This window comes from Tachypleus tridentatus, chromosome 6 (assembly GCF_004210375.1).
Source record: "Tachypleus tridentatus isolate NWPU-2018 chromosome 6, ASM421037v1, whole genome shotgun sequence".
NCBI classification, from domain to species: Eukaryota; Metazoa; Arthropoda; class Merostomata; order Xiphosura; family Limulidae; genus Tachypleus; species Tachypleus tridentatus.
This window is the reverse complement of record NC_134830.1, coordinates 25,024,088-25,041,248: the sequence shown is the minus strand read 5'-3', so window position 1 is coordinate 25,041,248 and position 17,161 is coordinate 25,024,088. Positions and strand designations below refer to the sequence as shown.

Sequence of the window (17,161 nt, the reverse complement as noted above, 5' to 3'; positions counted from 1 at the left end):
ATTGACAGATAATTAAAAAAAGAAACTCTTCTCATCAAACAAATACGGCCACAGACTACCAGAAACAAAAGGCAGCGCCAAAAAGCGCGTGTGTGTGTTTTCTCATAGCAAAGCCACATCGGGTAATCTGCTGAGCTCACCAAGGGGAATCGAACCCCTGATTGTAAATCGGAAAACATACCGCTGTACTAGCGGTGAGGTGGGATGGCGCCTACAATTTAATTTTAATTATTATATTTTTAACCTGTTTTTTGTTATTTTATTCTAACGATGACAAAATGTTTGTTTGCTACAAGTAACAATAAATTATTTCAACAATAAGCTTTACTAGTTAATATGTCTGCACACATTCACGTTATAGATTCAAATATAATTCATTATGTAATCCATTTCAAGCTCTATATTGTCTGTTTGTTTTTAAATTTCGCGTAAAGCTACACGTAGGTTATATGCCCTAATCGTTCCTAATTTAGCAGTGTGAGACTAGAGGGAAGGCAGCTAGTCGTCACCACCCACCGGCAACTTTTGGGCTACTCTTTTACCAACGAACAGTGGGATTGACCGACAAATTATAACGCCCCTACGGCTGAAAGGGCGAGCATGTTTGGTGCGACCGGGATTCGAACCCGCGACCCTCAGATTACGAGTCGAACGCCTTAATCCACCTGGCCATGCCGGACCGTTTTATATTGTCAGTTTCGGTTTATATTTTAGTTAACAATCCTGATGAATCTAAAAAGCAAAACGTCGAGTGTTTAATTAAATAAAAACAATATCTAGTATTAATATCAAACTGCCTGTTACTGAAGTCCGAAGCTTTATGTGCTTAAGAAACCAATGGTAACAGTGTTAAGTATGGTCTGTGGGACAATAAACGAAATATGTTAGAAAAATGCTTTAACTTTGGGTACGGTCTATCTGCACATAACCATTCCTAATTCCGAACTGACAGACTACAGAAATACAGATAGTCAAAAGCAACCATCACCATCTCAGATACTAGTTTTCTTATGATAAATATTGGGATTTGACCTTTCTAAAAGTGCGAAGGTCATTTCTGTGGCAACAAGACTTCAGGCTATGTATCTCAGTACGGATACGCTTGATCCATTCACGGATGCAAACTAGATCAGTGTTTGTCCCCTAGTGGATCAGCGATAAGTCTGATAGTTTATTAACGCTAAAATTCTGGATCTAGGCACAGCATAGATAGACTATTTGCTTAACAACATAGAAACAAGATAAACGTATAAATCTGTTGCGAGAATAGATTTACATACATATACGTATTAATGTTAAAGATATCATCCCTGATAATCAGTAATCGTTTGTTATCTATAATTGTTTTGGTAGTGTAGTAGAAAACATAGGCTCCACCTCTGACTCGCGTGAGAAACAGACAGCACCCCTGGTTATCCTGAGAAAAGAAAATTTTATCTTTTCTAATGGGTGGCTTACAATAGAATTATTTTTTAAAAAAAGAAATCTGTTCTTAAAGACACTTTTTGTAAGTTGAAAATATATTTTCTCAAGAGTGTCATCCATTGTTTAAGGAACATAAGTCTTAAACAGTTCTTTTCAGAATTAAATGTAAAACATGAGCACATGTAGGAAGTATCTAGGACCTATCACGTTTTAACAAACTGACAGAAAAGGATTTCCAACATTGCCAGAGAAGTGATTTCCAGCAATGGCAGAGAAGATATTTCCAAAATTCATAGAGAGACAATTTGCAGTACGAACAAAAAAGGGATTTTCGGTATTGCCAGAGAAATTATTTTAAACACTGATAGAAAAGGAAACTCGTTGGTAAACGATTTTCAACACTGACAAAGAAGGGATTTCACAAAAATTAGAAGATAAGATTCCAACATCGACAAGAAGAAAATTGCAACAATGACAAAAAAGAGGCTTCCAAAATTCATAGGGAAAGCGTTTTCAGAATTCACAGAAAAAGGATTTCCAACATTTATAAAGAAGAGGATTCTAACATTATACAGAATAACCCTCAACAACTTTAACGATGATTGCGAAGAATCCCTCGATATAGATTCCTGTACGCAGTAAAAGGGCCTCCCAGAGAAGATTCTGTACTTTCAGTTTACCTCCTCTGGGATTTAAACATCCACCCACGTGTTTGCCGTGTGTAGTAAACCGTTAAGGCGAGGAGAGGATCCTGGTTGAGGGTTTCAACCCCAACATGCCATTTTGGCCTTAAATTTACATAGACAGATGTCTTTGGGGTGGCTTCTCAGGGTCAGTCGGTTGGTTTTCTTGAGCTAGAGTCAACCGATTACCAGTGTTGAACGTTTTCAACGGATGTTGAGGACATCGTGCCTGATGCTGGTGTTTGGGCAAAGTTCTCACGAAACCTTGGCGTTACTGCAGTGTCCTTGTTTGACATTGTAGTACATCCCTTTGTAAGGATTCATAGTGGGTGGGGTCAGTGCGGCACTGAAACTTATTATATTTGTTATGGATACTCTCATCCATGAAGAAACAGATAATAAGAAAAGGACCTGTATGGACGACTATATTGCACAGTCACCATTACAGTTAGATTCCACACCTCGACTTTTCATTATGCGTTCTTTATCTCGTAAAGCATTAGGACAGATGTCTCCTTTTTCATTCAGAAGGGGTTAGAGGGTTTTTCTGGATCTCCTGAGTCAGTAAGGAAGTTGAGACACTTTAGTTTTCACTAAAATTATTCATCTTCAGGGATTCAAAGTAGCATAGGAAGCAACTTCGACTGGTATATCCCCAATGATTTTTTAATTCAAGGGATTTAAAGAACATTCACGAGTCAGAACTCTTCACTGGTTTCTCAAGCCAAGACATTTCTGCAGTGCGCCTTATCTCCACTCGTAAGAATGGAATTATGCTACCTACAAATGTTCTTATTATGAAGTTCATATCGCCACATTCACTTGGTACTATCAAGGCAGGTTACTTAAACTGTAAGGTATGGTCATATATTGCAAACCAAATGTTTTCAGTGTCAGTGGTTTTTGGTCATTCAAAGCCGTCTTGTTGTGGTTCTCTAACATGTGCTCTTTGTGGTGGCAAAGAACACAATGACTGCAAACTGGAACCTCACTTTGTTAACTGTAGTGGTTCACACCCCTCGTACTTTCTTTCATGCCCTAAGGGGGTAGAGTAGAAAGAGGTCCAACATTTAAAAACTGAACAATGTTCCCTATCCCCAGGCTCAGAAGTTCCTGTCTTTCACTCCATTATGTTGTTACACTCCATTCCACTGCTCCTGTGGGAGTGCAGACAGATCTCTCTATGCCTCTGACAGAGTCATTTTCCAAACAAGTGAAGAGTAATTTGCCCTCCATGGTTATAAGAGTTGATAAGTCAACATCTATGCCTTCCACTCTCACCACATTCCTTCCAGAGATTCTCCAGATCAACTTGCTTTAGCTCTGGCATCTGCTCAGGTACATCTCCTTCTTCGGCTCCAAAATGCAGAACGATGATTCGTTCATGTCTTTAGTCGCTAGACTCTACCTCCAGGATCCACAGAGGGTGTTGGACTTCCTTCTTTTAAATAAAAACGACGTGGTTATAAACAGAAATGATTTCGACCCAATTCTCTTCCACTTAAGCAAATATGTCACTTTGATGCAATGGAATTGTCGAGGTTTCCATTCTAATGTGGATGACATTAAGGGTTTGATTTATTTTTGTCATACTGCGTGTCTTTCCTTTTTAGAAACGTTTTTGAAACCTCCCAATACAGTCATGTTTCGGCAGTTCTCTTTGAACGGAAATGATAAAACTGTGTGAAGAACGAATGCATAGAAAGGTGGCACTGCTGTTCCATAAGCATGTGCTCATCCTCTCTTTACCACTTGATACACCTTTGGAGGCTGTAGTCATCCATGCTTCCATTGGCTGTACCATCAGTGTTTTACTCTCTACCTGTCTCCTTGAGAGATCTATCATCAATCAGACCTTAACGCTCTCATTCAACAGTTGCCATATCCTTTTTAATCCCAAGGGAGTTTAATGGACATGATATCCTATGGGATGATGCTGATATTGATGGGAGGTGTTGTATTTCTTCAATACTGGTTCTGTTTTCATGCACCTAGTCAATCTTTTATCGCTACTGATCTCATTATCTTCTCTTCTTTACTTTTCTTGGAGGGGTGACAATGATCCATGGGGAAATGATCATTTTTTGAAAAATATTAGACTCGGTCATTGCCACCCGACCCATGTGCCTTGGTGGAAGCTAAACCAGGCCAATTGGCTCCCTTTCACTGCTCTATAGGAGCTTGAAACTGCCATAATCTCTATGCCATCGATAGACGACTGCGTGGCAGCAGTGATTGACTGTATTGTTAAGGTAGCTACTCAAACCTTTCCTAAAACCTCATAACGTTTTCCACAGTATCCTTGTCTGTGGTGGAGTCCTACCTTCCAAATAGCAAGGAAGGCTCAAAATTAGACCAGGGATATCTTAACTTTACAACCAGTATATCTTTTACAATCATTTCCAAATAAGGGACGCGATTCGGAAGATCAGTGGGCAGTATACTTCCTTCCTCATTTCGATCTTGCTCTCAGATGGCAGGAAGTTGCTGATGCCCGTAGAACTTCTGATATTCTTGGCAAAAGATTTTCATTTGCATCTAGTATTTCTGTTTTATCCTCTACCTTCTTGGCCATCAAGTTTCGAACAGAGTGATCACCTCTTTCCTTTTTCGCCATTCGTGTCTATGATTATAATCACCCCTTTACAGTGAATGAACTCAAGCCTGCTCTTCATCAATCTGGCAGTATACCAGACAGACCTGATTATATTCACAACGGGATGCTGCGCCATCTCTCTCCTGCCTCTCTTGCTATTCTTCTGGTTGTTTGTAACCAGATTTGCCAATAGGATGTGTTTCCTGATGCTTGGTACTGGGCTCTCATCCTCCCTTTATCTAAGCCTGGGAATGATCCCAAGATTCCTTCAAAGTATCGTCTAATTGCTTTGACAAGTTGTCTATGTAAGATCTTAGAGAGGATAATTAATGTTCATCTTGTTTGGTTCTTTGAATCAAAGAACCTCCTCTCGCCCACCCAGTGTGAGTTTCAACAACAGAACTTCTCCATGGACTACCTGATTTGACCTGAAACGTTAATTAGGGAAGACTTTCTCAAGCGACAACATCTTATTTCTGTATTCTTGGACTTGAGAAGGCATACGATACTACGTGGAGAAATGGCATTTTGCGAGACCTTAACACATGTGGGTTGCGTGGCCATTTACTCACTTTTGTAAAGAACTTTTTAATGGACTAGAGGTTCCAACTCCGTGTGGGCTCAGAACTGTGTCTTGAATGTCACACTGCACTATGAAAATTAATGCTATCACTAAATAACTTCCTCCTACTGTTGCAAACAGACTCTATGTCGACGACTTAAACCAATTGTATCAGTTATTGAGCACGAGGTTTATTGTGTGGCATCTTCAGACTACTCTCAATCAGAAACAAAAGAATACAATAATCTTATTTCACCATGTATATATATACTGTTCACCCACAAGCACTAACACCAGAGCAGCTTTATTGACTGGACTTTAGTGTTTTTGGTTTGTCTAAATATGATTACCCTTCAGTGATATAGCGGAATGTTTGTGGTCTCACACCACTAAAAACCGGGTTTTGATACTCGTGTTGGGCAGAGCACAGATAGTCCATTATGTAGCTTTGTGGTTAATTCTCAACAAACAAACAAACTAAATACGATCTTGAAAGTCAATGTCCAAGTACAGTGGAAACGTTCTCCAGGTGTAATAAAAGACTGCGCTTGACATCCCTTATGGGGAAGTGTGGTGTCGGATGATATTCTATGTATTCACAGCTGATGTAGTTTTAAGAGTATCACAGAATCTGGAAAATCTGTTTAATAGACAGAAAAGACATTTACTAATGTCTTAAAATTGACAAAATGTGATATTCATCATGTGTTTGTATCGTTTTCAAACATGATACCTGCAGTTTCTGTTATGTTGAAAGATGAGACACCTGTCATACAAGATCCGTTAACAGAGATGATATATATCATATCCGCTCCTTTCACGAATGTGCCGTCTACCATTTATATAATTAACAAATGTAATACCTACCATGTTTGCTATAAGATCATATCCTGCCTCATCATTTAATTGAACTATTCATAGACATCTAAGCATTTAAAATAGTTGTTAAAAAGAAAATTACTCACTTTGTGTTTTCAATGAATACGGGATTGCACAAATACTGAAGACAATGATCCACATTCACTCCTTGCTGTTTACAACAAAGTGGGATATCTGGTAGTTGAGGATGTAGTAAATTTCCAGCATCTCTGGTAGCAGAAGTTGGGGATAATGTAAGTGTCCGAACACTATAAGTAGGAAGACTTCTACCGTATCTGTTAACTGCAGTGAGAAACAGTTCGTACATCGTTTGTGGTTGCAAGTTTCTCAACAAAATGGTTGATTCGTTCCCGTTAACCTAAGACACGATAATTTAATGGATACAAAGTCAGAGTAGTAATCTATGCTGGAGTGTAAAATTAAGATAATTACAGTGAGAGTTTTTTCAAATAGTTCTATAAGTAACAACGTCCTCAAGAAATACAACGTGGATAATGGCACACTCATCAAATGTTAATATAGGGCAATAATGTACAAATACATTCAAAATTAGTGAGAATGTTTTGATCATTTATAAAGAACATTCAGAAAACTATCACTATTACGCTTAAAATATGAAAGTACAGTGTATTTATTTATGTTTGATTCATCAAAATTTCAGTCAATACTTAAACTTAACAGCTTGGAGTACATCTAGAAATAAAATCATATTTAGAACTATCTGACAAGTTACTCCTGAAAATTACAAGACGTCTCGAAAACGAAAATACTGTTATTTAAGCTATTGAATTGTTACTTATTCAACCATGAAGTTTTAATTTAGTTTTAATAATGATAATAATTATTTCAAAAAGAATAAAGATCAGTTAATTATATTTTTTTTTTACACTGCCATCCGCATAAATGATTTTAAGAATCGTTGCTAACAGAGCAGAGTAGTTACTGGAATAATTGATCATGTCATTAGGCTTAAAGCAATGTTTGTATATTAAAATGAAATTTACTTTTCTACTAGTGTCACAGTTTTAACGGCCGGACATGGCCAAGTGGATAAGGCATTTAACTGGTAACACCAAACACGCTTGCCCTTTCAGCGGTGGGGGCGTTATAAATGATGGTCAATCCCAACGAAAGAGTAGTCCAAGAGTAAGCGGTGGGTGGTGATGACAAGTTGCTTTGTTTTACACTGCTAAATTAGAGACGGCTAGAAGAGATAGTCATCGTGTAGCTTTGCGCGAAATTCAAAACAAATCAGTTTCAATTATATAATTCTAATATTCAGTAATTAATTTGTTTCATATACACAAATACATTTTAAAATTCTGTATTAAAGTGAAAGGATGTACACCTGTAACGGGTATCTGAAAAGTTTTGTTATGGCTGCAGTATTTAATGTAGGTGCAACTAAGTGTTATTTCAAAACTTTCTGGGTCATTTGTGTGAGGCGTTGAGTGTTAATTAATGTTCACATCTCTTACAACTATTATAGGCTCGTGGACACGTATTTTAATTGTGTAAGAGTCCGTTCAGTCTCATTATACAAGAAGGAGATATTAAGCTTTGCTCGTGGGTTTTGAACATATTTTGAGTTAGTGTTGTTTTAGACCTCAACCAAAAAAACAAAAAGTCTTAAGTAACGCGTATTCATTTAACTTAAAACGCCGCTCAATCTGCGTGTTAGTATTCCAAATTTCTACATTTACTTTAAAGTTAGGCCAATTTGTTTTAATTCTATTTTTTAAAATGTCTCGTCTTTGATGATCATTATCCACGTATATTATACTTTTTGAGGTATGTCTAGTGTTAGTAAATACATCTTGTATATTTTAACACTTGTTTTTTAACTTCAACACACTAAATACTTTAATAGTAAATTGAAAAACAACGATTTATAACCACAATAAACGGTTTATTATACGAATGCAAATTATATGTTTTGACAGAACATTGGTTTGTCCTCTTCAGCTCTGAAGATGACAGACTAATGTTTCGTCGAAAGATGTAGTATGTTCTTTATATATCACTCATTATGCTTGTAACTCATCTGTGCCTAATAATTTAATCACTCAAGGAAGACATATTGTGTAACAAGCCTAATTCCTTCACAACCCCCCCGCTAGTACAGCGGTATGTCTCCGGATTTACAACGCTAAAATCAGGGGTTCGGTTCCCCTCGGTGGGCTGAGCAGATAGCCCCATGGGGCTTTGCTATAAGAAAAACACACACAATCCTTCACAACTGCCCGAGTAGTTAATCAACCAAGAAAAATAAAAACACTTATGCAAAAATGTTTTAGCTCACTCACTACAGTACGACAATGTAAAAACTCAGAAAAGAACACTCTAAGAAACACGTTTAACTTTTTCACACCAACTGATTAGTTAGTCACAAAAGGAAATAGTCTCATGGTGTAACTGAGTAGCTTCTGATGATGTTATCATCAGATGAAAATACACAGGATATATTGATTCCCTCAGAATTGCCAAATTTAGACCGTTGTTTGCCAACTTACTGTTATATTAACATACTGTGTTTCCTCACTCATGCACTAAATACCTTGTTTCCACTCCAATTTACAAAACGTTCACTTTTTTGTTCTTCTGTAGAGTTTAGCCACCTGTTTGACGAATTGATATAGTAAAGATTAACACTACTTAAGAATATATGGAAAACAATAAGGGATATCATACTTAAATAATTAATATTTTAAACTGACCACGTGAATACTGGTAGAGATGCCTTCTTGTTGGTCAGATACCACAGATTTCCCTCTTGTGTCTGCTTTCAGTATCCTATTATCAAATAAAAGTTCATCAGTTTTCAGGAATGGATGTTTAAAAGCTGATTTAAACCAATGTTATCAGTAAAAATACAATATTGTAAAATAACTATATATATCATGTATAATTTACAGTCTGCTTTATTTGATTTGAAGTCAGATTTGCTATTGGCACCAAAGTTTTAACGTTCAGTGCAGCTATGGAATTTTATATGATTCTTTCTGAAAAATTGTTCAGCTCACCTCATTAACTATTACGTAGCCCAGATCATCAAATGAATGAAGTTTAGTGACATTCAGCTCATAATGGTTCACGTTAATCAGCTGGTAAGGTCTTGTCCACGTCACTTCGATTTTATCACTCGATAATGGATTAACTGCAAAATTTTGTGGTGAACCTGGCAGTATATCTAAATAGACATGTTTAAGTTAGCTTTTAATATCAATAATACGTATTATTCAACCCATACATTTTATATATATTTTTTTTTACTTAGAAACTGCAATTATACTTTCTAGTTACCCTATAAGTTACCCGTCGCCCCCACTAGTACAGCAGTAAGAATACCGAATTACAACGCTAAAATCAGGGGTTCAATTCTCCTCGGTAGAAACAGCACATAGCCAGATCTGGCTTTGCTGAAAGAAAATACAAACACGTGCTGTAAGTTACCCTTTTGTTTTTAATGCCGAACTAATATTTATATTTTTCTTGCGAGAAAATGATATTGTTTCATTTGGAATATTATTATAAAATTTTGGTGGTTGATATAAATATAACTGTCAGTGGAATTCCAATATTCGATTAGAATAATCAAATGGTTGGTAGTGGGTGCTTTTCATTAGATTTTCTTTCATTTAGTCTATTAGTTTAGAACTTAGGATTGCCACCGTACGTAGGCCGTTGTGTAAATTTGCGTGATTAATCAAAACAGCCATAATTTGAATTTACATTGAATTTTTTCTTACGTAAGACTAGGCCCGGCATGGCCAGGTGGTCTAAGGCGTTCAACTTGTAATCTGTGGGTCGCGGGTTCGAATCCCTTCACACCAAATATGCTCGCCCTTTTCAGCTGTGGGGCGTTATAATGTGCGGTTAATCGCATTATTCGTTGGTAAAAGAGTAGTCCAAGCGTTGGCGGAGGGTGGTGATGACTAGTTGCCTTCCCTCTAGTCTTACGCTACTAAATTAGGGACGGCTATCGCAGATAGCTCTCGTGTAGCTTTGCGAAAAATTCAAAACAAACAAACGTAAGACTAAAGCAACTGTCTGAAGTGAGAGTTCCTTGATTCAAATAACTAGTTTAACATAGAAACTGGCATTCAACTAGTAGTTGTCCCATGACCCTGGGATAAGGCCTAAGGATGAACTCCATTTTTGAGAGGAGAATAGTGTAATGGCAGTAAAATCAAAGGTATGCCTCCCCAATGATTTTGAAATGTCATTTAATAAAGCCATAAGAAAAACATCGAAATGTTTATTAGTAAATATCAACATGGTGGACACAATTATTAAATCCAATAAAAAATATAATGCTCTGCCATAAAAAAACATTTAAAATATAATGCTCTACAATAAAGAAGATTTAAAAAAAAATCCTAGTAATCTGAGGGTCGTGGATTTAAATCCCTGTCACAACAAGCATGCTCGCCCTTTCAGCCGTATGGGCGTAATAACGTGCGGTCAATCCCACTATTCGTTGGTAAAAGAGTAGCGTTGGTGGTGGGTGGTGATGACTAGCTGCCTTCCCTCTAGTCTTACACTGCTAAATTAGGGACGGCTAACACAGATAATTATTAACACCAGAGGTGTATATACTTTACGGTAACTGACCAATTTATTAAGAACTTTTTTGACACAAACAAGTCATTTATTTACATAGATAGTGCACACCAATTATGTGACATGCGTGAGGTTGAACGTACTTATATCATAGCTAGTCTCAAATGTGTTAATTCAGTGATCCTTTCAAATTTCCAATTAACGTGACAGTGGGTGCCAACCTCAGCAGGAGTATCAATCTTAATGTATTTCAAGACATCTGTATTGCAGTCTACCAACACTAAAATCGAAACGAAATATATATACCACGATGACTGACCAAGAGAAAAGACAATTAGTAAAGGTTCTGACGTGCAACAGACTTCTGTTTACATTTCCTTTTAACAGTGGTCAGGATTATTATATGACTGTTTATAATTGTATAAGAGATACAACATTTGAAAGCTTTTATATGCATCCTAAAACAACATATTTTAGGTGCAAATAATAATACATTGCTATAGTGATATTTAAAGTAAAATTGTGAATAACGAATGACTGATGACATGTGAAGTAGATTGAAGAGTTAATCCTTTCTTTACAAACAGTGGAGTGAAAAATATGAAACTTTCATGTGATATGTTATTGTATTTATGTTGTCTCAACAGTATAGGCAACTGGAAATGCTGTGATGGTCTGATAAAGGTGTAAGTCCTTTGATTTGTTTAGGAGAGGAAATAACATCCATAATATACTAAAACATTATTACTGACCGCGATTACATCACAATGCTACATTTATATACTGATAAACAATGGCTATCCCGGGAGGATATGCAACAACAATCTATCACATTCATAATCTCCGAAGTTGATTCAAATAGAACAATAGACTTTGCCATCATTTTTATTTGGCCAGTACAATATCGAACCTTGAATGAACCAGTACTGAACATGACAGCTACTCCGTCATGTTATAAAGACTACTATTTGCCAAGTGCAGGTCAGTATCGTAAAGAAAGGTAATCCAACCGGAGCATTCAGTCTATATGTACAATACTAACACTTGACAGGTTTCATTATTATAAGCCATTAATAATTTAGGTAGATCTATTTTATATTTATTATTCCATTTAATAGAAATATTAACTACAAGGTTTGTTTCAGAGGCCTCTATGTATTCGCTCATTTGTAAGCAATATTGTGATTTGAGTGATCTTGGAAAAATCTTGTGTTATATATCTTGGGTCCTTCATGGCATTATTTATATACAGATCATATGTAGAGTGATCTTGTAGAAATCTTGTGTTGTTTCTCTTGAGTCCTTCATGGCATTATTTATATACAGATCACATGTAGAGTGATCTTGGAAAAATCTTGTGTTGTTTCTCTTGGGTCCTTCATGGCATTATTTATATACAGATCATATGTAGAGTGAGCTTGTAAAAATCTTGTGTTTCATGGCATTATTTATATACTCATATGGAGTGAGTTTGTAAAAATCTTGTGTTGTTTCTCTTGAGTCCTGGCATTATTTATATACAGATCATATGTAGAGTGAGCTTGTAAAAATCTTGTGTTGTTTCTCTTGGGTCCTTCATGGCATTATTTATATACAGATCATATGTAGAGTGAGCTTGTAGAAATCTTGTGTTGTTTCTCTTGGGTCCTTCATGGCATTATTTATATACAGATCATATGTAGAGTGAGCTTGTAGAAATCTTGTGTTGTTTCTCTTGGGTCCTTCATGGCATTATTTATATACAGATCATATGTAGAGTGAGTTTGTAAAGATCTTGTGTTGTTTCTCTTGGGTCCTTCATGGCATTATTTATATACAGATCATATGTAGAGTGAGCTTGTAAAAATCTTGTGTTGTTTCTCTTGAGTCCTTCATGGCATTATTTATATACAGATCATATGTAGAGTGAGCTTGTAGAAATCTTGTGTTGTTTGTCTTGGGTCCTTCATGGCATTATTTATATACAGATCATATGTAGAGTGATCTTGGAAAAATCTTGTGTTGTTTCTCTTGGGTCCTTCATGGCATTATTTATATACAGATCATATGTAGAGTGAGCTTGTTGAAATCTTGTGTTGTTTCTCTTGGTCCTTCATGGCATTATTTATATACAGATCATATCTTGTATCTTGGCATTTATTTATATACAGATCATATGTAGAGTGATCTTGCTTGTGTTGTTTCTCTTGGGTCCTTCATGGCATTATTTATCTTGTAGTGAGCTTGTCTTGTGTTGTTTCTCTTGAGTCCTTCATGGCATTATTTATATACAGATCATATGTAGAGTGAGCTTGTAGAAATCTTGTGTTGTTTGTCTTGGGTCCTTCATGGCATTATTTATATACAGATCATATGTAGAGTGATCTTGGAAAAATCTTGTGTTGTTTCTCTTGGGTCCTTCATGGCATTATTTATATACAGATCATATGTAGAGTGAGCTTGTAGAAATCTTGTGTTGTTTCTCTTGGGTCCTTCATGGCATTATTTATATACAGATTATATGTAGAGTGAGCTTGTAGAAATCTTGTGTTGTTTCTCTTGGGTCCTTCATGGCATTATTATATATAAATCATATGTACTGGGAAGTTTGGATTTTCACAGTACAAAAACGTCGAATACACTATTTCTGGATCTTATGAGGGTTGACACCTAATGATCAACATTTTGTCAGAGTTATGTAAGATTTTATCAACATTTCAGATTTTCATGTTCTTCCAACGAATATTCATAATTAACCTATACCTATTATTAAACGTAGTTTTAATTTTTTCCATGCTATAACATAGAAACAACTATTTCTATCTTTTATCTACTGAGCAATTATAAACACAAGGCAATTAATTGTGAACACTTAATCATCCTGTGTTATTAAGATTAAAATAAAAGATTCTTTCTTACCTATTCCTTCCGCAACGCAAGCAAGAGTTGATATGGTGTAGTCAACACAAGTATAGTGCTGTAAAACTGTAGAGATCTGATAATCTCCGATACACACAGACCGACAAATCTCAGGAATGTTTTCTCTTACGCAACAGGGCATGTGATCTCGCCCATCTGAAAAAAAAAGTATTTTAAAAGTAAAAAAAGAAATCTTCTGTATAAAAAAATAGTGTAGTTCCACAGAGGGTCAGTGGAAAGTCAACGGACTGTGGACGCTACAACCCGGAGTTCCATTCCTTGGAAAGAACAACTCGTGAAAAACCAACTGTGAAGCTTTGCGGTTAAAAAAACAAAACAATATTCGTTACTTTCACATGTCTTCGTTTCAAACCAAACGCAACTGAAATTTGGATAAAATAGTTGGTCGAAGTATGAGAAAAATAACTTTAGTTCAATTCAATTTAAAAAAAAAGTGGCCTTGTTCCATTTCAGATAACTGTGTTCTAAACAATATCAGTTAGTATGCGGTTTTTATCTTGAACAGTTGAGCGTGCTTGGAGTCATATTAGCAATAATGTTACCCTGATAATTAGAAACAACATTCTGAATAATTACGGCATGAATTTAATATTGAATCCTTAAAGATAACTACGTAGTCTGAAAGCTATACGATCCTCTACTTTTACAATCTGTTCCATTACAAGTAACGATTCTGATCCAGTAAACTATTACATATTAAACATAACTACACTCTAAATCATGTTAGCAAAAACCTACATCAACAAAACCAAACGTCATCTTCTAGCTAGAGCCAGTGAGCATATTTGATTATGTAATTTGAATCATTAAAAACACTGTTATTCTGTGTTTTGTCTAGAAGAAACGTAACTATGACTCGTAATAGCTATTTACGAAACTTTGTTGGATAAAACAAAAAGAGTAACGGATTATATAACGGATTACAGCCCTTTCAGACGAATCAGCGTATTCATAAACATAAGAAGTGATAGTATTCTGCAGGACCAGCGGAAGTTCTATTTGATTGTTATAATCATAAATCACCTAAGATGTGTCCATTCACACTAACCTCTGATTTAAAAAAAAACAACATGTTTAATATAGTTTAGAACAGTAATTTCTACATGTTTACGAATATGTAGTCTCGACACTAAATTATTAATAAAAACACTTCAAATGAAAACATGAATACCTTAATTCTCAATCAGTTTAACAATTATGTTAGCTAGTTATCACCATTAGATTCCATCTAGGAACATAGGGCCGCAATTGCTTGCGGATTCTTCAAGTATTTAAGTGAGTAGGTTGTTAGCCCACTGCACCGAGCCGTCCCTAATTTAGCAGTGTAAGACTAGAGGAAAGGCAGCTAGTCATCACCACCCACCGCCAACTCTTGAGCTACTCTTTTACCAACGAATAGTGCAATTGACCGTCACATTATACGCTTTACGCGTTAGGCCATGCCAGGCCCAACAATTATGTTAACCCTATCTTTATTTTCATCGGTTATTACATCGTGAGTTATCTTTCTGACTCTTTGTATTTTTAATAATTCGTTTGCTCTCAAAAACATTCATTTATGACATACACAAATTGTTTGAATCACTATTTCTTCTCAAACAGGGCCTGGCATGGCCAAGCGCGTAAGGCGTGCGACTCGTAATCCGAGGGTCGCGGGTTCGCGCCCGCGTCGCGCTAAACATGCTCGCCCTCCCAGCCATGGGGGCGTATAATGTGACGGTCAATCCCACTATTCGTTGGTAAAAGAGTATCCCAAGAGTTGGCGGTGGGTGGTGATGACTAGCTGCCTTCCCTCTAGTCTTACACTGCTAAATTAGGGACGGCTAGCACAAATAGCTCTCAGGTAGCTTTGCGCGAAATTCAAAACAAACCTTATACAAAAAGCAATATGAGAGACAAATCAAGGTATCAGCCATCCAGTGAAGGTACTTCTCTTTCCTTATATACTGGTCTAAGTTGTTCGAAATCAAATAATATCATTCTGTTTAATGTCTATCATGTAGTTTTATTTTATTTTTCTAGTGCGTTGAAAAGACAGCTGAGTTTAAAAACAGTTACTTTTGAGTCACTTATTAAGTTTTCTGGTGTAAAATTATAGTTCTAACAAACTTATAATAAACAAAAGTTTATTTGCCATCAAAATTATTTTTATTTTTTTGACTAATATATATACAGGAAAGCAATGTTGTTAACAATAAACAAATACATATTCGGAGTATAAAGCTAAAATATCAAAACTAACTACTTAGATATTAATTGTGCTTTACATATATGCACCTTTCCGTAAATGTATTCCAACTTACAAATAAATTAATTACGTTATTACTAGCACTAAATAATCTCACCTGCTAAACAGGAGACGATGGTTTTAACATAATCCATACATTCGCCTGGTTCTGGTTGATATCCCAAAATAATATCGTGGAAGTTACATAGACTAAGACAAGAACTAGGCACACCATTTTTCACACAGCAATCTGAAATTAACATAATATTTTCTAAAAATGGATTTTACAAATATAACATTATCTTTAACATCCATTTCAAAGTGTCAAGCTACGCTTAACACTATCCCACCAAATAAGGTACGTAAGTTTTAATTACAGTATTTATAAAATTAAAATAAATTGATTGTTTTCTTCCAACGTTTTCATTTCCTAAAAATATGTAATTGTAATAGTAAATGCATTTCATTCTGTATGTAATTTATCCAGCAGCGTTAAAACGACACCAAGTGTATTCTGAGACAATTCAGATAGGTCCAGATAGCTCCGCAGAGGCCCGGCATGGCCAGGTGGTTAAGAAACTCGACTCTGAAGGTCGCGGGTTCAAATCCCCGTCACACCAATCATGCTCGTCTTTCGGCCTTGGGGTGTTATAATGTATCGGTCAATCTCACTATTCGTTGATAAAAGAGGAGCACAAGAGTTGGCGGTGGGTGGTGGTGACTAGCTGCATTCCTTCTAGTCTTACACTGCTAAATTATAGACGGCTAGCATACACAGCCCTCGTGTAGCTTTGCGCGAAATTCGAAACATACCAAACCAAAAGTTCCGCCGGTCATTTTTTGAACCTTATTAATAAAATAGTAACCGTTTACCCTTGAACACCACTCAACACAGTATATTAAATTTTCTTGTAGTTTTTACTATAATTTAATACTGGATGAATGTTTCGGCCTAATGACGTAATTCCAAAGAGCACGCACTATTTCCCAGACAATGAAGGGGACGCCTAGTTGTTTAACTTTGTTTATTAAAACAAATCTTTCTCGTTTTTTTTTCAAAACGTTAAAATTACTTTAATGACAAACTAACGCACTGATGAGCATTTTTGAGTTTCACTTCATCTAGAAACATTTGGTTAATACTTTCATAAAATATTACACTGATTAATTACGAACACATTCGTAGACCTTTTCGAGCAGGATTTCCAAAGACAGAAAACAATAGGAGAGAAGCGAAATATTAACTGTTTATTCTCTCTCGAAATACGAAGAAAAACAAAACATGATATCGGATGAGCCTTAAGTCC

The 17,161-nt window shown here is 36.1% G+C and overlaps 1 protein-coding gene across 1 annotated transcript in view; it reads right to left on the bottom strand.

Annotated features, from left to right (window-relative positions):
• LOC143251563 (Ig-like and fibronectin type-III domain-containing protein 2) overlaps positions 1–16,691 on the bottom strand; it is a 67,318-nt gene extending 50,627 nt beyond the window's left edge. The window contains exons 1-6 of the mRNA XM_076502835.1: positions 16,673–16,691; positions 15,973–16,104; positions 13,607–13,762; positions 9,165–9,335; positions 8,863–8,987; positions 6,232–6,503 (exon numbers count right to left, since the gene is read on the bottom strand). Of these exons, the coding sequence (XP_076358950.1) occupies positions 6,232–6,503; positions 8,863–8,987; positions 9,165–9,335; positions 13,607–13,762; positions 15,973–16,104; positions 16,673–16,691 (875 nt within the window). The remainder of the gene's footprint in view (positions 1–6,231; positions 6,504–8,862; positions 8,988–9,164; positions 9,336–13,606; positions 13,763–15,972; positions 16,105–16,672) is intronic.
• Positions 16,692–17,161: the final 470 nt, after the last annotated feature.